Consider the following 25,448-nt stretch of genomic DNA (forward strand, 5'->3'; position numbering starts at 1 on the left):
AAGTTCATAAACAATTATCTATGCACAACGGTTCTCCATCGACAGAAGACAACCACAGAGGGAGGTGGTGACATGTCCTGTCATCGGTTCCAAAGCAGCTCCGGGGCAAGACGGAGTGTGCGGCGTGGGAGTTCAAGTTCCCGCTGGAGAGCTATCTCCTCTTGATCACCACTGGCCACGTCAATACGTGCCCACATTGGGAATCGGTGTGAAAAGACTGGATTTGCCTTAATACTTAAGCCAGTTAGGACTCCACCAGTCAAGTTAAAGGAAGTATTGGCAAAAGGCAAGTAGATTCCCAAGTTTAAATTTAAGTCAGCTTTATGAAGTAAGAAAAGAATTTAAAGTACTGGAAAACAATGAAAGTTGACATTGCTCGGACTATTTTCTAAAAAATGAACAAAATATCGTCTGCGGTGATGCTGTCCAGCCACTGCCTAGGATGGATGCTTTGCCATCACCCATCCCAATGACTTAGGGTTTGGGTTGTAACTCGAATGACCCAATATACCTACATCAGGGCCTACCGTGTGCAGGCTGCTTGGCCTGGCACTTTGCAAACATCATCTCATTACTATTCAGACGTCATCTTCCTCACAGCGGTCTTATTGACGAGGAGACTCAAAAAGCTCAAAGAGGAGAGGTCACCTGCCCGAAGTCACACAGCTAGTCAACAGCAGAGTGGAGGCAGCCCAGCTCCATCTAAAGCCCAAGCACTATACGAGGCCACTTCCTAGACACTTGTTAACAAATGATTTAAAACAAAGAAAACAAAGAACAAAGCACTCAACTGGCCCTAGTTCAAGGGGAGCCTAGTTTCTCACGGAGAAGCTAATGAAATACACAGGGATCAAGCAAAGTTCTCTTTCAAAAAGGGACACAAACAGTAGCTTGCACTGGAAGAACAAACATCCTGAAAAGCCATCAGTCGAAGTAAGACTCCAACTTTTTCAGATGAACTTTGCATCTGACCTTTAAAATTTACCCCTCCACACTTCAAGTTTTTCCTTCTGCACTTTTTGTTTAGAAGGTGGGGTGGGGTTGAATACCACTGGTGCTATATAAACAAGAAAAACAGTTTGCAAAAGAAGCGGTAACTAAGATGTAGGGGTGACAGAAACAGCAAGCAAGGAAAGGATCAAGATGACAATGCCAGAGCCTGTGGGACCCCACACTTGGCCTGAGGGAGAGGTTGTGAGGCCCGGGGCGTCGCCAGCGCCCGTGGTTTCTGCCACCTGGGGAGGAGTGTGTGGCTGCACCTCACAGGGAGGGTCGGGGAGATGCTCATTCTTCCTGGCGAGAACCCACAGGAGCAGAGAATTCTGACCCATCCACTGATCAGAGGACAGGGCTCCACACTAGTTTACTATGGAACTTGTGTTTCTCCATGGCTGTGTAAAACTTACAAAGGGGTCTCCTAAGAAACTGATTTTCCTTAAGTGAGAATTCAAATTTTCAAGTACTCATCTTGATTACGGGACTAGAGCTGTACAGAGCACGGATTCAGACATGTGGACTCTGGGAACACTGCAGGTAATCAGAGTCTAGTGTTACAGTTTAGGCTGCTGGGCCATTGGCCCCAGGCATGCACACGTGCACACGCGCACACTCTCATGTCTGTCGGGGCTACTTTTACTCATAGAACAAGCGTGTGCTATGTTTCTAGGCACCTTCCCCATGTACAGCACTGAACCAAGTACTGTGGGGGGAATAAAAAAGAGGAGGGAACATCTATCGAGCACCTACTGTGCACCAAGCACGATGACTGACATTTTCCTGTGAACCTACTGCTTATGACTATGCAGCGAAGAAGGTATTCTTACTCCTCCTTTATAGATAAGACAGGCTTGCGGACAATAAGGGGCTGGTCTAATGAAGCATAACTGGTAAGTCCGAATGGTTGAGATCTAGATATTGGTCTGACTAACTCCAAAGTCCATGTTCTTTCCACTTTACCACGTTGCTTTCCAAAAGAAGTGTTACCACCTGAAATGAACTTGAAATTCGCTGAGGGATCTGGGGGGCAAGCAAAATCTACGTACAGAATGAGCTTGTCCACAGTAGACGATGTAGTGGTGGTGATGGTGGTGCAGAGGGGGAGGAAAGGATGACTCTCCTCACCTCTTTGCTCAGGGATACACGTTCCTTAACTCCAGGAGGAAAACCAAGAAGACCCAGGATAGAAAGTGGAGCAAAAAAGGCTCTAAGAAGATATATATATATAGGGACTTCCCTGGTGGTCCAGTGGGTAAGACTGCATGCTCCCAATGCAGGGGGCCTGGGTTTGATCCCTGATAGGGGAACTAGACCCCACATGCATGCCGCAACTAAGAGTTCGCATGCCGCAACAAAGATCCCACGTGCCACAACTAAGACCCGGAGCAGCCAAAATAACAAAATAAATAAATATTAAAAGAAGATGATATAGGTGTAGATTTTTTTTTCCCATTCACTGCTGGGCCAATGGGAAGGTGAATTCGTATAACTTTTCTTTCTTTTTTTTTAATAGATTTATTTATTTTATTTTTGGCTGCATTAGGTCTTCCTTGCTGCACGCGGGTTTTCTCTGGTTGCGGCGAGGGGGGGCTACTCTTCGTTGCAGTGCGCGGCCTTCTCATTGCGGTGGCTTCTCTTTGTTTCGGAGCACAGGCTGTAGGCACACGGGCTTCAGTAGTTGTGGCACGCGGGCTCAGCAGTTGTGGCTCGCGGGCTCTAGAGTGCAGGCACAGTAGTTGTGGTGCACAGGCTTAGCTGCTCCGTGGCAGGTGGGATCTTCCCAGACCAGGGCTCGAACCCGTGTCCCCTGCATTGGCAGACGGATTCTTAACCGCTGCGCCACCACGGAAGTCCCCGTATAACCTTTCTTTCTTTCTTCTTTTTTTTTTTTTTTGCGGTACGCGGGCCTCTCACTGTTGTGGCCTCTCCCATTGCGGAGCACAGGCTCCGGACGCGCAGGCTCAGCGGTCATGGCTCACGGGCCCAGCCGCTCCGCGGCATGTGGGATCTCCCCGGACCGGGGCACGAACCCGTGTCCCCTGCATTGGCAGGCAGACTCTCAACCACTGTGCCACCAGGGAAGCCCAAATTTTCTTCTTTTTAAAAATCTGTAATTTTCTGTAATGAAGGTAATTTGTTTTGGTCATAATGAAAAAAAATCTCTTTTACGAAGAAAGAAAGATGTGCTTTGATTATAGGTGGTACATGAAATTGAGGATTTCTTAACCATGGAGCTCTGTGGGCCTCCTGAAACAGATCTACATTTTAATGACAGAGGGAAATGAGAGCAGATTTGAGGACTGTTCTAGCTATTTTGAAATGTCTTTGGGGGATAGTAAAGCGGCCTCCTAAATTAGTACATGTTCATGATCTTGAAACCTAATAGAAATTACATGCCAGACTGTAAGGAAATTTAATTTGGGTGTTTTTTTTTTTCTTAAAACTACCATTAATGGGCAAAAAGCTAAGTTTGTTTGATTTTGGACAGACTTAGATTCTTTAAATCTAGTGATGTGAGTAGCCCTAGGAAAAAGGACAGAGTGAGGAGAGGACCACGGGACCTTTTAAGGAAGCCACAGATTTTTTTTTTTTTTAAATCCTACTTATTAAAAAAAAAAATCCTACATAAGGCCATAAGCAGACATACTAATTCCTAAGAATTCACAGAATTTACATTTAAAAGACAAAACTCTTCACATTTCCACCAAAGCACTCCAAACAACTTCCTTTTCAAGAATCAGGAGACTTGGTTTTATTTTTGGCTTCACTGTTATAAACCTATATGGCTTTTTTTATGAAAAGGAAAACCAAGCAACACACAGCCCTGAATGACAATTCATTAGTTTTAGGGAGAAACGTGCAGAGCAGACTGCACTACTTGGGTTGGCTGCTCAACCCGATTTCTCCCCTGTAGGAAAGTCAGTGTCAGATTGAGAAATGCTGAAGACCAATATCTAACAGGATGCTTGTAAGTGCTTGAAGAGCTCATAATCAAAGTGAGCGTGAATGCACACTCATGTGAACCCAGCAGTACCGGGCACACACTGTCATCATTTCCCCACTTTTAGACAAGTTACTTAAGCTCATTTTTGCCTCAGTTTCCACGTGTGCCAAAAACACTAACTCTTACTCTGTAAGTGCGGTGTGGTACAATCCTGCACAGAGGGGAGACCTGAGCCCTGGCTCTGCCACACGTTATCTAAGAGATCTGGCAAGCGACCTAACTTCTCTGAGTTTCGGTTCCCTTATCTGTGAAAGAGAGAAGGAACTAACACAGGTACCTTACATATTTGTCAGAATTAAACGAGACAATGCCTTTGGGTGCTCTGTAGATAACAACTTACTATCATCTCACAGAGCTCATCTAAGAGAATAATGAAATATGGGAGGGGAAAGTGGTCTGAAAGGTAATTTTGACATAACTTATCAGCAAGATTACAGTAGTAATCTCTAGGTTACAGTTTCAGAGAAACCACTAAACTCTCCTCATATTTCACTTCCTCCATGTGGGCCTGGCCTGTTTAAAGACATTCCTGTGGATTTTCTACCAAACTTTGCCCCTCTGTGTTCTCCTCTCCTTTTCCAGCAGCAGGGCTCTTGCCCACAGCTGGGAAGCTAATAGCTACATGTGGGCATTTCCTATTTCTGACTTTTCTTCAATCAGCTCCAGGATGCTACTTGTTGAAGAAAGAAGCCCTGCTATTAAGTACCATCCAGGAGCATCACATCATCCTCAACAGCACCTGGATGCGCCTGGAGGCTTCTGGGAGTCTACAATCCTGCCGTTTCCAATAAAGATGCCCAAGTTTCCTAACCTATGTCTACCAGCTCTACCCAGCTAAATCTGTGCAGGAGAGTTACTACCTACGTCTTACTTTGTCACCATTCTTTGGTCAAATGGGTGTCTACAAACTTTTGTTCCTCCTGTCTTTTTTACTTTCAAAGCCACTCACGGAGTACTACAGTTAAACAAGAACTGTGCTGTGCTGTGGAGATCAAAAAATGAGTAAGACACAGCCTGTGAATTGTTCAAAGCTTAACGGGGGTGGGACACAGATATAAAAATAATTGTACAACGAAGTAGAGAGTTAGTATAGGTGCCGTGGTGTCTTGAGGGAGGAAAACACTCTGGATGAGACAAAAAATGGTGACATTGGAAAAGACTCAAAATAGCCAAAACAATCTTGAAAAAGAACAAAATTGGAAGACGCATACTTCCTGATTTTAAAGCTTACTACAAATCTATAATAATCAGAACAGTGTGGTACTGGCGTGAGGAAAGACATATAGATCAATGGAATAGAACTGAGAGTCCAGAAATAAACCCATGTACTTATGGTCAACTGATTTTTGACAAGAGTCTCAAGACCACCCAATGGGTAAAGAATAAATAGTCTTTTCAACAAATGGTACCGGGACAGTTGGACATCTACATGCAAAGGAATGAAACTGAATCCTTACTTCACACCATATACAAAAATTAACTCAAAATGGATTGAAGGCCTAAATGTAAGAGCTAAAACTATAAAATACTTAGAAGAAAATATAGGTGTAAATCTTCATAATTTTGGATTAGGTAATGGTATCATAGGTGTAACACCAAAAGCACAAGCACCAAAAGAAAAAATACAAAAATTGGACTTCATCAAAATTTAAAACTTTAGTGCTTCAATGCACATGATCAAGAAAGTAAAAAGACAACAACAGAAAGACAATCCAATTTTAAAATGGGCAAAGGAGTTGAGCTGACGTCTTTTCAAAGAAGATATACAGATGTCCAATAAGCACATGAGAAGCTGCTCAACGTGTTAGTCATCAGGGAAATGCAAATACAAGTTGAAACCACAGTGAGATACCACTTCACACCCACTAGAATGGCTATAATTTTTTTTTAAAGTGTTGATGAGTGTCGATATAGAAAAATGAGAACCTTCACTCATTGCTGGTAGGAATGTAAAATGGTGCAGCTGCTGTGGAAAACAGTTTGGCAGCTCCTCAAACGTGACACGTAGAGCTACCCGATGACCCAGCAGTTCTGCTCCTAGGTATGTATACAAGAGAATTGAAAACATATTCACACAGAAACATGTACATGAATATTCATAGCATTACTCGTAAGAGTTAAAAAGTGGACTCAATCCAAATGTCCACTGACTGATCAGTGAATAAACCAAATGTGGTTTAACCATATACAAGGGAGTATTATTCAGCCATAGAAAGGAGTGAAGTACTGATACATGCTACCCCATAGATGAACATTGAAAACATTAGGCTAAGTGAAGAAATCCAGTCACAAAAGGCCACATACTGTTTGATTCTATTTATGTGAAATGTCCATAATAGGCAAATCCCTAGAGACAGAAAGTAGCTTAGTGACTGTCAGGGAAATGGGGAGTGACTGCTAATGAGTATGGGGTTTCTTTTTCGTGTGATGAAGATGTCCTGGAATCAGACGGTGGTAGTGGTTCCACCGAATTATACATTTTAAAAGGATGAATTTTATTGTATGTGAATTATACCTCAATTCTCTAAAAGTAGGCAGACATTTGAACTGGATTTTAAAGGGTGAGCTAATTGGGCAGACAAGGGTAGAAAGAGAATTCTAGGCAGAAAGAACAGAATGAGAAAAGGTGTGGAAGCCACAAAAAAAGTAATGCATTCAGAGAAAGAAAAGTGGCTCGGAGGCTGGAGTACAGTTATACACACAGGAGTGGCAGAACCAACAAGGTAGTGAAGGGACAAATCATAAAAGCCCACTATGCTAAACCAAGGAGATCACGGGGTGCCTTCAATGAGGAGGAGGTCTCCTCGCAGGAGGATGACGTAACTCAGTTTCTTGGCTCAATCCATCTTGCCAAAGAAGCCTCCTTCCCTCAACTCAGAATCATCTGACGAGACCGCTCCACTTTGGTGAGCCCAATGCTCATTTTCTCACCATTTATAAAATACAGTTATTTACAGCATCAATTATTCTAAGTTTTTGCCTCACCAGAATATAAGCTCCTCAAGGGCAGCCCTGTTTCCAGCCTTGACTATGTAGGTACAAGCACACCCAGAGTGCTCTGTGGAATTCCAAAGATGTGTAAGGAGACTGGCAATGCTGACAAAGTTCTGAGCTTTCCTAACTTTATAAGCCTGTGTTCATGTTGTCACTCAGCTCAGAATGCCCTCCTAATCACAAATCTGTTCAAAACTTTGCCATCCTTGGTGGTCTGTTTCAAATGCTACTTCCTTAAGAAGGCTTTCTTTGCTTCCCCACCTGGATGTGAACTCTCCTCTTTTTTCGTCTGTTTGTTTCGCTTTGTTTTGGCCACGCTGCACGGGCGTGCGAGCGCAACATGTGGGATCTTAGTTGCCCAACCAGGGATCGAACCCTGCAGTGGAAGCTCGGAGTCCTAACCACTGGACTGCCAGGGAAGTCCTGAACTCTCCTCCTTTGAGAAGGGTGTATTCTGTACTTCTGGTACTGATTTCCTCATACCTTAACCCCCCTCATCTCACACATCTCTTACCCCACACTTCCTGGAATCTAAGCACCTTGGAATAAGGTCCACATCTTTCCCAGCCTTGGGACTCCCAGCACCGTGCTGGGTAGAGTCTGAAATGAACTGTTCAACTAGCAGCAAAAATGATGGAATCACAGACAGGAATAAGCATTATCACAAAACAAAAGTTTTAAAAAATCCTAGAAGAAACTACACAGAACAGAAGGCAGACACAAATAACAGAGGGTATTTGTTTAATCGGTTTGTGACCACTTGGCTTGTTTATATCTGGTCATTTTCATCACATGGATTTCATTTTGCTAGAACTCCGGAAGACTCAGACAAAGAGTAACGGCCTCCCAGCTGCTGCCTTCCCACATCTGTGGTTTTCCTATGATGTAAACAAAAGATTCTGGAGGTATGGTCTCTGTTAGTGTTTGCTGGTGTGGGTCTGGTGGAGAGATGGGTGGTGGGGGCAGTTTGAGGGAAATCCACCTAATGAACTGACAGTTCATATAAGCAACACCTGGAGTGTTAAACCCCCTACAACTGTTATTTTACTGAAAAAAAAAAAATCCACTCTTCCTTTGGTAAATGTAAAAATTCTTTCGCCAGCTGCATTCCAATCGAAAGTGTGTGGCAGTGCAGGAGAGATGGCAGCCGGAACAGATCATGTTCAGGATGTAGGGAGTGTTCCCCAGCAGCGAGGGGATAATCAGAACCCACAAAACCAATCTTCAGAGTCACGTTCCTTTCAGAAAATGAGTGAGCCTCCCTTTGCCTGCTTGGAGTATTCTGCTTGTAAACACTTGGATGCTGGAAATACACATCCATATCTGATTGGTGAAAGGAAGGGCCTTTTGAATGGAAACTCTGTGACATCAGCTGCTCAGGACTCCCCACTGAGCGCCATAAAACTCCAAAGCTTAAGTTTTGGTCTTAGCCCTATTTTTGTTAAATATTTACAATCTACTACAAAACCAAATTCACAGCAAACGTGTGTTTACACAACCTTGTGACACGGCCACTCCTGACAAGAGGGAAAGAGGACTAACGTTTATTGGCACCAGACCACTCACTCTCCTCAGAAGGCAGATGCTGGCAGTTCACATACTGATGAGGTAACTTGGGCCCAGAGAGGTTGTTACTTGCTTAACACGCCCAAAGGAGAAATGAGGAGAGTTAAGGCTGTCCGATTCCGAAGCCAGCGTTCTACTCTGCTACTGGTCAGTGTGCCCCAGAGAAGTTCTTTCTCTAGAATTTGTGAGAATGTTCCAAGAGTCTACGATTCTAGCATAGGCACTGGCAAACTTTTTCTGTACAGGGCCAGACTGTTTATATCTTAGGCTTTGCGAGTCATCTAGTCTCAGTTGCAACTACTTAATTCTGCCGTTGTAGCACAAAAGCAGCCATAGATAATATATAAATGAATGAGCGTGGCTGTGTTCCAATAAAACTTTATCTGGCAGCAGACCAGATTTGGCTCACTGGCTGTAGTCTGCCGACCTCTGCTCTAGAAGGTTCAAAGAGTGGGCAACTTCGTGTTATTTGGCTTAGAAATCAATGAAGAATTGCCTATTTCCAACTTAATTAATCAACAAGTATGAATCTTCTCTATTCTATGTGGTCCATGAACTTAAGGAATTGATTTTCTTTTAGGAAGAAAAGACACAGGCACGTAAAAGCCAAAGAGCAACATGAAGCTGCACGTGATAAGCGCCAAAGGAGGGGACTGCGGACTGAGGGCTGACTGACGGGCCACCACGATATTAGAAAACCAGGGTCCGCAACCTGATCAAATGATCCTGCACCTGCACGACAGCGCAGAGAGAGTCGGAAAAACTTCTCAGTGGGCAGGAATGAAAATGAGTCTGAAGTGACTGCTGCCACACGAAGGGTTTTCGGCACGTGTCAGATGCTGATCAAAGGCAACCTCACGGACTTCTCTGGTGGAGCAGTGGTTAAGAATCCGCCTGCCAATGCAGGGGACACACGTTCGAGCCCTGGTCCAGGAAGATTCCACATGCTGTGGAACAACTAAGCCCGTGAGCTACAACTACTGAGCCTGTGATCTAGAGCCCGTGAGCCACAACTACTGAGCCTGTGATCTAGAGCCCGTGAGCCACAACTACTGAGCCCCGAGCCACAACTACTGAGCCCTCGTGCCACAACTACTGAAGCCCGTGCGCCTAGAGCCCATGCTCCGCAACAAGAGAAGCCACTGCAATGAGAAGCCTGTGCACTGCAACGAAGAGTAGCCCCCGTTCGCCGCAACTAGAGAAAGCCTGCGCACAGCAACGAAGGCCCAACGCAGCCAAAAATAAATAAATAAATAAAAACGATTAAAAAAAAAAAAGCAACCTCTCCTTCCAACTTAGGAAACACACCGGCTCCCCGTCTCATTCTCAAAGGACAGGCAATTGACTTCAGGTGCAAGATCAACTGAGTGCTTTAGCAAACTCCTGGAGGGCTCCGTTCTCCTCCCAACCGGTGCTTTAAGCACTGAAGAGCCTGCAGGAGCTACAGGCAGGGCAGGGAGAAACCACCTGGGGTCACTCTTGGACGTTCAGGAAGAAGCACTTCCTAAAAGCTTACCTTGCTCATGGCTGTCAGGGCGGGGTCACAGGCAGCATCGAGATCCTGAACCAACAGCTGAATGCTGCTGGAGATGACACTGCAAATCAAACACACTACTGTGGGCACAGCTTACAAAAGTGAACTGTGAACGAATGACTGACCGACACAGCTCCTTCCAAATGTTTTAGGCACCTGTGTAAAACTCAGATGCACCATTTCCTCAGAAAAACTTGAGTTTCATTTCAGAAAGGAATGAATGACAAGGAGGAGTGTTTTGGCTCCGCCCTCCTTCTTGCTGTGTGTCCTGGTCTCACTCGGATGTGTTCCTACTCAGTCAGGACACCAGATTCCACGGCTCGTCTCCCCAGTTGCTACACCCAGAATTCCTCTTTGCTACCTCCTCCAAAAGGACCCGTTTGCCCAAAATGTTTAAATCAGATCTTGCGGGGGCGGGGGGGAAGTTGAGAGAAAATGACCTAAGAAGAGAATTTGGACTTTTCCTCAGTAAGTGGCTGATGTGAAAGCAGAAGCTTGGCTTTCCCAAATCTCATTTAACGACCAGGACAAAATCCTGCCAGGTAGCACCAGGGCAATAACTGTTTCAAGAAGGCTTTACAGGCTGAACTCCTTGGACAGACACTCTTCCACCCCAAATACACTTGCCCTCCCCCACCCCCCAGTGGCTAAAATCGGGCTGCTCACCCTTTATACCCTTGAAACACTGGAGGTGGGGCTGGCCCTCTGTAGATTTAGCGGGTCAGATAGGAGGCCCTGGACCTGACCTTCCTGCAGGGATGGCCAAGGGGGGATTTCTTTTCTCTTGTTATTCTAGATAGTGCAACAATAAAGCCCCCATAAGCTAAAAATGATTGTATTTGAGGAGGCGGGATGGGGGGCCGCTGCACCAACTTCTAAGGCCCCTTGGTGGCTGGTGGAGAAAATAATCCTGATCCAACAGAAGGCCCTGGAAACTTCTCAGGTTCTGTAGTAACCTACGCTGACGGCCTGAGACACGCTGCTCCGTGCAGGGGGAAAGGCGGGCCTCGGGCAGGCGCGCGAGTACATACGTGCTGAATGTGTCCATTTCTCCAGTCAGATTGATTCGTTCAGTCAGGCTTATGTCGACCTTCTCCTTGAGTTTCTCTTCCAGCTGTTAGAGAGTAACAGAGAGAACGACATACTTAATGCTTATCGGAAGGAGCAACGTAACAATACTTAACATTTACTGAGTGTGAGGATTCCGGTATAATTCCAGGCACTTTTCGTGTATGGACTCATTTAAATCTCACTGCCCTGTAAGGAAGATTCTATTATGATCCTCCTTTGATATATGAGAAGATGGAGGCATGCCCTACCCAGGACAGTGAGTGGTAGGGCTGGGAATCAAACTTCCTCCAGAGCCTGTGCCCTTTGGCCCTGCACTGTACTTGGTTCTCATGACACACTGACAATTTAAACAGATCCCCATTTTTAGGATACTCCCTGCCTCGTGAACTGCTGGCTCACCCACCAACACTGGAAGCCTCCAGTGGTGGGTCGCAATAAAATCAGGTAAAGTATTCCCTGAGCGCTGGGCTGGGCCACCCACCGCGTTAAGGTGTTGAGGGATACCAAAATAAACAAAAGAAACAGTCTCTGCCTGCCTCACCCTACAGCCAAGTGGGGAGAAACGCTGGCCACGTTCCAGCAGCCTCCAAGAAAAATACAACTGACCGGGAATTGTAAATACCTCAAAACATCCCGGGAATTGCTTCACCTAGCATCCCCAAACCTATTTATTACAGAAACTCTATGAATAAAGAATGTTTTATCTTAGATTTAAAAGTGACTCCTAGGAATGGGTAAATTAATGTAAGCTTTTGGGAAGGCAACTTATTTAAAAGGCAAACATTTAAATATACACACTCTTTCGGCCGGCGATTTTGCATCTAGAAAGATATTTCAACGAGTAATGAGAACAAGGTATGGAGATGCGCACGTGTTCTTTGCAGCATTCATGAATTCAACCAATATTTACTGAAAGTCTATTCTAAACAGAGTGCCAGGCTCTGTCATAGCATAAGGGAGTTAGCTGGTGAAAAAAACAGATAAGATCCTCTTCTCATAAAGCTCACATTCTGCTGTCGTTTATATTAGTGAAAAACTGGAAACAATCTACACGTTTATAAGGGATTGAGGAGAAAAATTATGGCGCAGGCTCTCAAGGCTTCAACTCTCTAGCGGCCTTTCCCTGTTAACACTGAAAATAAAATCCAAACTTCTAACTATGATTTGGGTCCTGTCTAGCTTCAGGGCCCGCATCTTGCTTTCCCTCTTGTCCGCCTGGCTTCAGTTATACCGACCTCTTAAGGTCCTGGAAGACACCGGGTCTTCTCCCCCTCAGGGCCTTCACACGTCCTACTTCCTCTCTCCGAAGCACTCTCTGCTCCCTCGCCCTAGCCAGCTCCTTTGCTTTGCCCCCCACCCCCCACTGCCCATCCCTTCCAAGCTCCTCACTTGGCAGCCTCCTTCCCACCCCCCAGGTCTCTGCTTCAATATCACCTCCTCCAGGAGGCCCTCCTTGACTACTCTACCTCAGTAGGCAACTCCCTAACTAGCACTGCAACATCTGTTTCCTTCCTAGCACTTAGAACAAAATTGAGGTTACATCTTGCCTTACTTATTTATTATCTGGCTCCTTTATTAGTTCTAAGTTCCATGACAGTAAGAAATTTGTCTACTCTGTTCACCTCTGTGAATGAATACCAAATACAATGCCTGGTACATAATCAGTGCTTCATAAAGATCTCTTGAAGGAGGGAATGGCACACCCCATGCCGGTGTTAAGTGTAAAAGTGTTACAATTAATGAACCGATATTGACACATTATTGGCATTGTTTTCTAAGTATTATTTTTCAATTCTTCATTGCTTGGATTCTCAAGTCTCTTTGGTTTCTCCCTCCATTTCTTTTCGCAACCCCCCAACCCCCTGTGATTTTTTCTTAAGGAAACTGGGTTGTTTGCCCCATAGATTTTCTCATAGTTTGATCTCATTGATAGTATCCAAAAGGTACTAATTAGCATGCCCTCTATCCCTTGTATTTCCTGTAAATTGTAGCTTGATGTAAAAGCTTGATCAGATTCAGATTTTTCTTTTTTTAAAGAAAACTCCTTCATGGGAATTCCCTGGCGGTCCAGTAGTTAGGACTCGGCGCTTTCACTGCCGTGACCGGGGTTCAATCCATGGTTGGGGAATGAAGATCCCACAAGTCACACAGCACCAACAAAAAAAAAAAAAAAAAAAAAGAAAAAGAAAGAAAGGGTAAAAAAAAAAGAAAACTCCTTCATGATAGTGCTGTGTACTTCCATCAGGAGATAACATGATGTTTGGTTGTCTCTCTTTTTGTAATGTCAGCAGCCATTGATGGTCAATGCCCAGATCCGTTATTCCATTAAGAGGTATAAAAGAATGATATTTGAATTCAATATCTTTTCTTCTTCATTTATGAACTGAAAATCTGCTATCAAGATATACTTCCCATTGTCTGTGATTTGGTTATCCTGAGGTACAAGTCAGATAGGAAAGGCAGGATAAGAACTTTTCCTTTATTTACCAGTATTCAATTCATACCAGTGGTTTCTTAGTATCTTCCAAGGTGATAAGTGAATTTTAAAAATCATTATAACCAAGTGGATTTAAACATATTTGATGTTTACAATCGACTGTAGCTAATATTCTCACTGATACTTGTATGTCTCATCTTTGACCAGTAGAGTTCATTCAGGCTGACTCCTATAATTAGTTTTCTAATGCTGCCGTAGCAAATTACTACAAACTTGGTGGCTTAAAATGGAAATGTATTCTCTCACAGAAGTCCAAAGGGAAGGGTTGGCAGGGTTGGAAATGTGGAAAGGAACTTCTAATCCCACATCTAAGGCTGAATGGAAAATTCTTCTGGTCTTCCTTCTGCTAATGGGAGCTCCAGCAGAGACATTACCCTTTCCTGCTTCCCAGTCCCTGAACGTCAGCATCCAGACAATGGTTATTTGTTTCTGCAGATTGAGAATATGCTCCATACATTTCAGGAGACACGTAAAAGCCCAAAGGATTTTCAATGAGCCTGGTAACACTCCTAAGAATGGAATCACTGGTTGTGACTAGTGACCACTAAGGCTGGGGCCTACCACCACTACGACTGTAACTGCTTTTAGCACGTGGGAGACAGGGCTACTGACCTATTTTCAGGAGGGCACGTCATGCTCTTTGAGCAGCTTACACAGCTCTGGGGAGGAGACCAGTCATACTTTCTTGCCCAGTCTCCTTTTAACAAGGTCCTTCTGCAAGGGGGCTGCCTGGGCCGTCCCCTGGCTGGACCTCGAGTTTTCCCTTGTGGGAGACCAGCTGTTCTGCCCAAGGTTGTGTGTGGCCTCACTGGGGCCCATATTCTTACCCACTGAGCTAAGTGGCCCAGGCGGCTCAGGAAAAGGAGGAGGTGGCGCGAGGGCAGCCCGGGCGGCTCACCTGCTGGGTGGTGGCCAAGCAGTACTCTGCAGTGCTCAGGATGCTGCATATGAGGCAGAGCTCCTCCAGGGTGAACCTGGCCACTTCTGAGCCCTCCTTTTCCTTGAGGAGGCTGCTGATGGTCAAGCCACCGCCGCTGCTTGTGGTTCTGAGGAAAAGGCATAGGGACCAGTCAGGCCAGGACTCCTCATTTGCTTCCTGACCCGGAAACTGCACGTTGTAAGACAAAGAAACAGGGGAAGGAGAGGCTGGACGTGGCCCAAACAAATCCACACACAATGAGGCCCTTTCCGAGTGACCTGACCTTGACTGTCATTTGTTTAAATTCTCCGACCATCAGAAATAGGAAGAGACGATCCCAACAGTGAGCCAGCCATCAGTCATGGTAACTACAATGACTCTGCTCTGCTGAGCAGCCTCTCTGCTTAGCGTGGCATTTCCCGATCTGTACAGCTCATTCAGAGTCATGTGTGCTGCAAAAGCTGGTTCCCCAACTGTTTCTCTCAGTTAAGAAAATTCTGCATGGGAGCTTGTCTTCGTGCTTGTGGAGGGGTTCAGAAGTGAATGTTAAGACATGGTTCCTGGCCAAAGGCCTGACTGCCTCAAGAAACAAAAAAGCACGTCATCTCTTCCTACTGATCTAATCATGTGATCACAAAAAATAAAAAAGCGGTTTTTAAATAACTTCCTGCAGTTATAAATAAAATTTCAACTGTGAGAGTCTATTTTTTAAGAAGACAGAAATCAATGATATTTACCTTAAAAATAAGAGAAATTTTTCCTTTAAAACACACACACACACACACACACACACACACACACACACACCCCTAAACTTCCCAGACTTAGGTAATCAAAGATTTGAAATCATCTTAATTTCTGGTACTTATAAGGGTGTGAGGACACTGGCTGTCTCTTCCACTACGGGTTAGGAGCTTTAAATTGTACAACTTTTTTGGAGGTATTTTTCAGGAGCTTAAAAAGACGTTCAGACTCTTTGACCCAGTAGTTCTACTTCTGTTCAAGGATGCTCTTCTGAATGTTATTTAAAATACTGAACCCAACATAAATGGTCAATTAAGAGAATGATCAATAAGAAATCTCAGAAGTTAGCTGAGGGCCTTCAGTATGTGGGAACATCATAGCATCATTAAAAGTGTCTTGATGGGGCTTCCCTGGTGGCGCAGTGGTTAAGAACCCGCCTGCCAATGCAGGATACACAGGTTCGAGCCCTGATCCGGGAAGACCCCACACGCCGTGGAGCAACTAAGCCCGTGCGCCACAACTACTGAGCCTGTGCTCTAGAGCCGGTAAGCCACAACTACTGAAGCCCATGCGCCTAGAGCCCGTGCTTCGCAACAAGAGAAGCCACCGCAATGAGAAGCCCGCGCACCACGATGAAGAGCAGCCCCCGCTTGCCGCAACTAGAGAAAAGCCCGCACACAGCAACAAAGACCCAATGCAGCCATACATATATAAAAAAAAAAAATCTGGAAAAAAAAAGTGTCTTGAGTATTTTTACTGTGCTGACTGTTCTCTGCTCTTCTCTTCCCTTTTCACCGCTTGGGAGACTGACCTCTGCAGACTTTTCACCCAGGCTCCCCAGCCCCCTGGGCTCCTGTTGGTTTCAGCCATCAGCAGAGGCTGTAGGAAGTCAGAGAGGTTGAGGAGAGAGAAGTCGGAGTAACAACTAGCCTTCCTGCTCCCTCTGCTTCAGTGTGGTCCTGGCAGTGACCGTGGCCCCTAAGACTAAAGTTTCTGTTAGGCAGCCCTTTGTCCACAGCTCTAGCTGTCACTTGAGTTTTAAAGTAGTAACAATTACCCACTAGAGTTTGGATGCTTCAGACTCCTCCCTTGGTTCCTTTCACCTGCCCCCATTTCTGTAAACAGTGGCTTTAGTAATAATATCCCAGCTGAGTACCATTTGTTTCCTGCTGTGACACTGACTAATACACATGGCAAAATGCTCACATCATGACAAAGCAGGGTATAAAACTATAAGTACTATAGTCCAGTCCTGTTAAACAAATAAACAGAAGCATTCAGTCACACACATTACACATATAAAGAAAGAACAGAAAAATGTATACTGAAAAGTTAAACCTGTTTTCACTGGGTGGTGATTTTTATCTTCATCTTTGTGCTTTTCTGTGTTTTACAAACTATAACAAACTTGCAGTATTTTGAAAATCAGGATAAAAGTTATCAAAAATTTAAAAATAATGTTTATCATATTCAAAGAAATTCTCATGTGTAAAACATGTCTGTTACTTCAAATCTCTTGTACAGCGAAGGGATTTTATTTTTCTTTCCTCCCAATTATGTAAAACTCCTATATATGACACATTTTAGTGACAGTGACAGAAACTAAATTCCAAACTGTTGAATTTAGCTATGGGAGTGATTTATAATTACTGGATTCTGAAGCATTGCTTCAGATCATATTCTATTACAATAGAAATTGCTATATAACCAAAATATCTCTAAAACTCTAGTCGAACAATCCATTTATTTCAAGTAATAAGCTATATAACAATATTTTAATGCCCCAGAATAACAGTGAAGTCGCTATAATTAGGAGCTATGCTATGCAACCACCTTTCCCCAAATCCTACCACATCTTTAAACATTAGACTCAACCCAGGAGAGCAAGATACACACACCATGAGAGACTTTGGCCTGAATGAAACTGCCCTTGCTGTTCAAAAGTCATTGCTACCACCACCCCACTTCTTTTGCCAAGTACCTATCACTGAATCCATGTAAACTAGGCACATCTATAATGGGACTGACTCCCCTGAGTCCACCGTGGCAGGATCTGACCTATGCTAGTGGCCAGCGTGGCAGTACTGATTTCCTCTGGCAGTCCTGATCAGCTGTGGAATCCCATTTGAGAGGAAATAGTTTCAGACCCTTGGGAACTCCATAAGGGTGTTTTCCTCCCTGATACTCTTGGCAGTTTAGCGAACAGCTTCAGGGTGGATTTCCTTAAAGATTTCCATACTTAGGTATATTCAGAATCTCACTTCTCTGGTCAGACCAGGAAGAACAGGACTCACTTGGGCAGGTTGCCAGAGAGGATTTTCCAGGCGTACTCTCGGAGGTACTTCTGGAAAATAGTGGTCAGGGCGATCATTGGCTCCCCGGTACTGAGCTGCGAGCACTGCACCATGCACTTCTTGTAGTAGACAAAGAGGTCGGCACAGCTGGGGAGCACGGCGCCCCCCTCGTCTGTGTTGGGCTTAGGTGGCCCCTGGGCTTTGAAATCAGCCACAAACCGATCTATCAGCTCCCCAAGGTTTCTGGGAGGAAGAAAACATGAAACGTTATTTTATTTCAAGAAAGAGAAAACAAACGTGCTTGACTGCCGCGAGGCGATCACTCCTCATGCTTTTTACATTTAAAATTGGACCCGTTTCAGTAAGTCAGACAGAGAAAGACAAATATTAGATGATATCACTTATATGTGGAATCTAGAAAACAATACAAATGGATCTATTTACAAAACAGAAAGACTCGCAAAAATAGAAAACAAATGTATGGTTACCAAAGGGGTAAAAGGGGGCCGGGATAAATTAGTAGTATGGGATTAACAGATACACACTACCATATATGAAACAGATAAGCAACAAGGATTTGCTGTGTAACGTGGGGAACAATGTTCAATATCTTGTAATAACCTATAATGGAAAATAATCTGAAAAAAATAACTGAATCGCTTTGCTATATACCGGGAACTAATACAAGACTGTAAATCAACTGTACCTCAATAAAAAGTAATTAACTTAAAACATTTTTAGAACCTGGATCCATTTTTATCAATATCATTAACTACCACCACCACTCCTACAACAACAGCAGTGATAAAATTTGGCATTTGTGTGCTGTTTTGTACTTTTCAAGGCACTTCATGATCGCATTTGACCCCAAACCCCTGGGAGAAAGATAAGGTGTTATTGGACCCTCTAAGAGATGAAAAAAATAAGGCCCAGAAAGTTTGTCACACGATTTAGTGGCAGAGCTGAGCCTAGAATCTACCGCTTAAGTGTGTGCGCTGGTCCTACTACCTTAACAGTACCAGCTCCCCTTTCCACAAATGAAAACCCTAAATAATGACAGTGTTCATTTTCTGAACACTTATGGTGTACCAGGCACCATGTCAGCTCTTTGTAAGAGTCTTTATACGTGAACTTCACTTAATCTTCACAATAACCTTATGACGTAGGGACTAAAACTGTCCTCCTTTTCAAAAAGCGAGGTGCAGAAAATTAAAGGACCTTGTCCAAAGTCATACGGCCAGAGAGTGGAGGAGCCAGGATTAAAACCCAAGCAGCCTGGCTCTAAACCTCATGCTTTTACCCACTCTACCCTACTACCTCTTCAAACACAAAAAGGTTATGATGTCAGCAAATATTTAGATATCATTAACCTAAAGGTACCCAGCAGACAGACAACTAAACAAAGAGAAACTGTAAAGAAACAGTCTAATGCTTTCTTTCTCCTTTAATGCAGTTTCTTCTGAACAACTTCCAAAATCAAAGGTGTAAGAAATCTTGGGAGGAGAGAAAATACTGAGCCGCTCCAGGCTTGCCCCAGGTCACGGTGGTGATGATGGTTGCAACTTTCTCCCATTTCCCATTCAAACGTCACTGAATTTGCCTCAGTCACACTGAGTCATCACTGTTCACATCCAGCAGGGCTATATTAATGGGTCCCTGCACAGTTGTGCTCTATGAAAAATGGGGGAGAGGAGGGTGTTCCCACCCCTCTTAACATTTTGCATCTTTTTAGTTGCTGTCTAAGGCTACAGGAATTCAGCTGTGTTTTTTGTTTTGTTTTTTTGTATTTATATAACAGTCAAGAAAAAAAAGACAAGAACCACATGCAGTATTAATGAGTAGGAACAGGAGAAAATTGACACTTTACTCAAGAGCTTTTCTTATTGAAAGTTTATTACATCCAGATATAGCCACTGTGCCCTCAAAGAACTTAAGGCCTAGGACAGTCCATTGTGATGGTGGTGACGGTTAGCAAGCAGAGAAGGAGCGAGTTAGTTGACCTTGGAAAGCTCCAGCGTGTCCACCCTCCTTCCTCACACCCTCCTCTTGTCTCACCTTTCCATTTAATTTCCCACATCTCCTCCACAGCGACCCCATGCTCCAGCCAGGCTCCCCTCAGCTGCCGCTCCGCTCCATCTCTATCCCTGACTCTGGGCATCTGCCTGGATGCGTCCCCTGGTGACTCTCCCATCACCACCTGTCCACTCACCCTCCCAGTTCAGCTCAGGAGGCACCTAGATAACTCCTACTCACACCCATCCTCTATCTCAATTGCAACTTCTGTCATCTGTAACACACTGACGACTATTTTTTTTTTTTAACACTTCATTATACAGTGTGAGGGTGTCAACTATTCAGGAAACATGCTGACCTTCTCCCATCCTGGGCCCGTGGTAGGCCATGCTCATCAGGAATGGCTATGTCTTTCTCACTGATCTCCAGGGTAATTTCAGAAGCCTTCCTGAGACAGCACTGTAGCCAGTCACTTCTTATGAGCTGAAGTTGGCAGAGAAGGTGAAAGCTGCTTGCTTTATAGTGGTAGAATCTTCTTCTCTGTGTCACGTATGTTATCGTGAGATTCTTGAGAGCAGGGATAATGTCTACGTTACTTCTGCTCCCCCGAGGCCCAGCCCTCAAGCTTCTGTGTGCAGCTAGGCTCCCAGTTACGTTGGTGCCCAATACGTACTCGGCGGATCAACCTCCACGTTTTGTTCCTAAGGGATGGGAGTGGAAGGGTCGGGGCTGGTGCACTGGAGGAGAGCACGGAACAGCAGGGGAGGGTTCCTCTCGAGTCTTCCTATGAGAGACTCTAACCTCCGAATCCACAGTGCCAACCAAAACAGGGACGAGAGCTCCAAGGCATTTTCGCCTGAACCACTCCTCTAATGCCGCTGGAAGCTGAAGCCAGGATACTTCCTCACCTACCTCCTATTTCGGAGCCAAGCTGATGAGTAAGACTGTAAATTAATTGTGATCATAGAACAGAGACAAAATTTCCTCTTTAAAAAAAAAACAAACACTAAAGATCTTCCATATTTTGCAGAATGTCTCTTGGGTTGCTGTTGACATTGTTCTCTGGTGTGAACGAGAAATAGACCAGAGTGGCCCCCCCCACTTCCATCTTGCGCTATTCATCAGCCTGCTTCTATGCCACACGAGGCACTAGACGGCGAGTAATCAAACGCCTTCACAGAAGAGACGAGGACAAGTCACCCGGATGGGAACGGGTAAAGTTCATGAGTTTGCAAAGGGGATGCAATCCAATCAAATATGGATGGAGCACTTCGTGTGCACAAGGCGCTGCGGGCAGCAAGTATAAGATTTAAATGAGACCAACAACAAAAAAAGCAAAGGTTGCCATTTCTTCCAGGCACCAAACACTACCCTGAGTTTCGGCAGGATCTTATAGGAAGGACTACTGGAGAAAGGAACACGGGGCATGCTGACCTGTTGAATGGAATCACAGGGATGTGCCTTTTATACTCTAAAGCAATTACAATCAAGTAAAAGTTTAAAAAGGGTCAAGTCCTGATCACAGTGCTGCAGCAGGTAAAGACACAGCATCTGTCCACTAGAGTCTGTGACCTATTGGAGGAGATAGGACCTTCATGATTATGATCTTTAGATCTCAAGATGGCAACAAAATGCTAGTTTTGCAGTACAGACAATATGACCAATTTGTTTTAGACAAAGGAAATAACAGAGGAAACTGGAGAGAAAATTCCACAGCAGATTCAGGCAAGAGAATAAAGGCCTGGAGTCAGAAGTAAGTACAGAATACGGTGTGGGGGGAGAGGATGGGAAGAAGGAGAGGAGTTGGCTGAGGCAGAAGACACAGACTGAGAAAAGTCTGACCTGCAGTTAGGTTCATACACACCTCTGAATTCCCACAGCAAACTGTTCATACCTTTACCCCTCCATGCTGTGTTCCAAAAACTTTTTTTGGTCTCTCTCTCACACTAGGCTATATGCCTATAAACTAGGCACCGCACTGGCTACATTATAAATACAATCTCACTTAATCCTCACAACAGTCCTGAGCGGAAGGCATTAGTATCCCTGTTTTATAAATGAAGAAACTGAGGCTGAGAAAAATAAGATAACTTTCCCTAGGCCACAGAATTTATCAGAGCTGGAATTCAAACTGGGGCCTGTCTGACTCCAAAGCCAAGCTCTAACCACTATGCGATACTTTGATTTCAAAACTCTAAAGCGCTCTACAGATACATGGTATTACGATTATTGGTGTGATTCACTTTCTCTGCAGCTTAAGGAAACACGTCATGGATGCAGATGGTGTCTTTTATCCTCTTCCCTGTAGCCTGAGCTTTTAACCCAAGAACTGTATAAGCATTCTGGGGGCGCCATGTGAAATACTGCTGGGAGTTCCACTGATACGTAAAATGACCTAGGAATAAAGACTACTGCAGAGCGGTGGCAGCAGAGGGGAAGATTAAAACACGGCGAGAAGGAAAACCACACTGCACACCAAGCTTAGGTATGGATGACCAAGGCCATTTCTTCTGGTGGGTCTGCAGCTGACATTCCCAGCAACAGTATTCTAACTGGAGAGTACAGGAGTGATGGCTCTGGGGGAGGAAGATGGTAGTCAGAAAAAGTGGGCAAGGAGGTGAGTACGGGCAAAGCGGCTTAAGACCCCCAGGAAGTTAGAGAACTTGTTCATCCAAGGATGCGCCGACTAATATGCACCCCTACCCCTTCCCAGTGGTTGGGGCAGAGGAATTGGCTCTGGTGTGGCCAGCAGGGAGCCAAGCTCTGGCTTGAGCACAGCTGGGAGACGGGTTCCACACAGGTAAACAGAGCAGGTAAATACACGGAGGATCCTGGGAAGCAAGCTTCTCACTGCCGTAGAAGGTAGTTACAGACATGGGACAGGGGCCACTCCAGTAAACCCTGAGGTTAGGTTAGAACTGGAGTTACTGGCATAGACTCACAGGTTTTAATATATAAATAGGTATAAAAGTAGATAGATATGTAGATATACACATACATAACATTTCTTGGGTCTCTCAGCTCAGAGGACCCAGAAGCATGACACCCCAGCAGCAATGAACACATACAATGCGCAGACTTAGTTTCTAAATATCATTTCCCACCAAAGGAACAAGGGATCCTGGAAAAATGGATGACTCCAGGGCTGGGTTAGGAAAGTACAAGACGAGCCTGGTATATTTTGTTGGCCCAGAAAGAAAGTACTCAAAACATGCTAGGGGCATGCAAAAGAATGGAAAACTAGCTGGGAGGGGCCGAAACCAGGACAATTTGGGCATTAAAACAAAAAATGATGGATCCTGGAAGAGAAAAAGGACATTAGTGGAAAAACTGGTAACATCCAAATAGACCTGGAGTTTAGTGAATAGTACTGTACCAATGGTTACTAGCTGATTTTGATAATAACTGTACTACAGTTATGTAAGATGTGAACACTAAGGGAGCTTGGGAGAGGGAATATGGGAACTCTGCACTATTTTTGAAGTTTTTCTGTAGGACTAAATTTATTCGAGCATAAAGTTAAAAAAAAAAAAAGATAGTAATGACTATAACCCATTGAATAAAATAGGAATCCAAATTCCTATATCCACAAATAGGAATCTGTCCATGCTGATACAAATAAATGGGGAAAAGAGAAGGCTGTTTCTTAAAACAGAATAAATGTAGAAGAAATGATGGAATTAGAAAAATAATTATTTGGCAACCATTTAGTAATAAGTGATTCAGGCAAGTGTCATTAACAGATGGTAAAATAAGTAAGTGAAAGACGAGAAAAAGGCTATTTATATGGTTTCAAGGTTAATCAACACTTATTAATTACTTGTTAATTAATAGAGAAACCTGGCCAATACCATCTAAACCAAGTAGTAAAATTGACCAGCACAAGTTGTGGGACACATTGATACCGTGTGTCTCCTGACAAGAGTTACTGAGAAGAACATGGCACCACTTCTGCATGAATCATAAATCATGAGCCAGCATCAGTCAGAACCAGACTGAGGAACATTCCACAAAGTAACTGGCCTACACGTGTCAAAAATTTCCAAGTCGTGGGACTTCCCGGGTGGCGCAGTGGTTAGGAGTCCACCTCCCAATGCAGGGCACACGGGTTCGAGCCCTGGTCCGGGAAGATCCCACATGCTGTGGAGCAACTAAGCCTGTGCGCCACAACTACTGAGCCTGCGTGCCTAGAGCCCGTGGTCCGCCAAGGAGAAGCCCGCGCGGGACAATGAAGAGTAGCCCCCGCTCGCTGCAACTAGAGAAAGCCTGCGCACAGCAACAAAGACCCAACGCAGCCAAAAATAAAATAAAATAATTAATTAATTTAAAAAAATTTTCCAAGTCATGAAAGATAAAGAAAGAATAGATTATTCTTCTGGATTGAACCAAAGAGACATGACAAATAAATGTAACCTGTGATCCCGGAATGGATCTGAGATCTATAAAAAACAGGATTGGGGCAAATGGGGATAGGGAATGGGGTCTATGGATTTAATGGGAGTGCTGCATCAGTGTTACCTTCCTGATTTTGATGGTTTGTACTATGGTTACATAGACTGTGTCCTTATTTACAGGAAACACACACTGAAATATTAAGGAGTAATGGGGCATCTTGCCTGCAATTTGAGAATTTGAATCTCTCAGGAAAAACAACATGTATGTGCATATATCCGTGAGTATGTGTGTGTCTGTCAGTGTGTGTGTCAGAGGCGGGAGAGACAGCTGTTAACTGAGGAACCTGGGTGAAGGATACACAGGAGCTCTATGTACGATTCTTGGAACTCTTCTGAAAGTTTGAAATTAATTCAAAACAAACAACAAGCAACATTAGTTTATAGAGAGACTCTAGGCTTCACCCAGCTAGAAGAGGTGGCGGGCTCTATTTCAACGAAAGCTATGACAGGGAACTCAGGAGAATGGGCAGAAATGGAGTCCCTAATAATTTCTTGGACTGAGAATGTCACTGAATGGAGTGAAGAAAGTGCCTATGGAGAGAAATCTCTCCTGCAAGTCAGCCAAAGAAAACGCCTACATCCCCAAGAGTAGAAGAGACACTACTAACTTCCTCCTTGGACACAGACAAAAACTGAGAAAACTGCTCAAAGCACAGGAGGACAGCTCAGCCCAGCCAGCTAAGAGGTGGCCGAGGGACATCCCCACTCCTCCTCCCTGGGCACTGGCGCCGCAGTCCTCCTACCAAGGCTGGGCTTTGGGCTGGGGCAGGTGCTGCCAGGACTCTCCCCGGGCAGGTGGGAGGCTGGGGAGACGGAAGAGTGGACCCCATGCCAAGCCCACAGAGAGCTGGCAGCACCAAGCAGGCCACCCAACCACCTGACAGTCCAGAACAAGATCACCGGAAGGGCAGGGCAGGCACAGTTCCCGAGTGCTGTTTACTTGTGCCGAGTGACAACGTGTCACGTCATTTATTCCTCACCGCTAATCCTGTGAGGGGGGCATTATTCACTTGACCGTAGAGAGCACAAAATAAACTCGGAGAGGTTAGGGCCATGCTCAAGGCCCCAGGCTGGTGAGTGCAGAGCGCGGACTCAAGTCCAGGTCTGTCTGGCACCCAGGCCTATGCTCTTTCCACTACCCTGGGTTGGGTCCCAGTCATCGGGGAACTTGTGAATGGTCTCAGATTTTCCTCCCTTGCAGATTTTTGAGTCAGAACTACAACAAGAGGAGTAATTTGTCCCAAATCAGTCCCGACCTGAGCTCCTTCCCCAGCCTTAGGATTCTCTGACTTAAGGGAGGACGAGCTTCGTAGAACCCCTTGAAATTGTGCTCAAAATAGCGTGTGGGTTTATGTGGATGTT

The 25,448-nt window shown here is 44.7% G+C and overlaps 1 protein-coding gene across 4 annotated transcripts in view; it reads right to left on the bottom strand.

Moving 5' to 3' along the window:
- Positions 1-25,448, bottom strand: part of VPS53 (VPS53 subunit of GARP complex) — a 125,459-nt gene that overhangs the window by 25,096 nt on the left and 74,915 nt on the right. For all 4 annotated transcript variants that reach the window (XR_003791911.1, XR_003791913.1, XR_003791912.1 and 1 more), the window contains exons 14-17: positions 17,620-17,862; positions 14,561-14,708; positions 11,126-11,208; positions 10,077-10,155 (exon numbers count right to left, since the gene is read on the bottom strand). Coding sequence is in view for 1 of the 4 variants with exons in the window: in XM_029211579.1 (XP_029067412.1) it covers positions 10,077-10,155; positions 11,126-11,208; positions 14,561-14,708; positions 17,620-17,862 (553 nt within the window). In the remaining 3 variants the exon portion in view is untranslated. The remainder of the gene's footprint in view (positions 1-10,076; positions 10,156-11,125; positions 11,209-14,560; positions 14,709-17,619; positions 17,863-25,448) is intronic.

The sequence above is a fragment of the Monodon monoceros genome, unplaced genomic scaffold, assembly GCF_005190385.1.
Source record: "Monodon monoceros isolate NGI ecotype Baffin Bay Population unplaced genomic scaffold, NGI_Narwhal_1 Super_Scaffold_9, whole genome shotgun sequence".
Taxonomy (NCBI): domain Eukaryota; kingdom Metazoa; phylum Chordata; class Mammalia; order Artiodactyla; family Monodontidae; genus Monodon; species Monodon monoceros.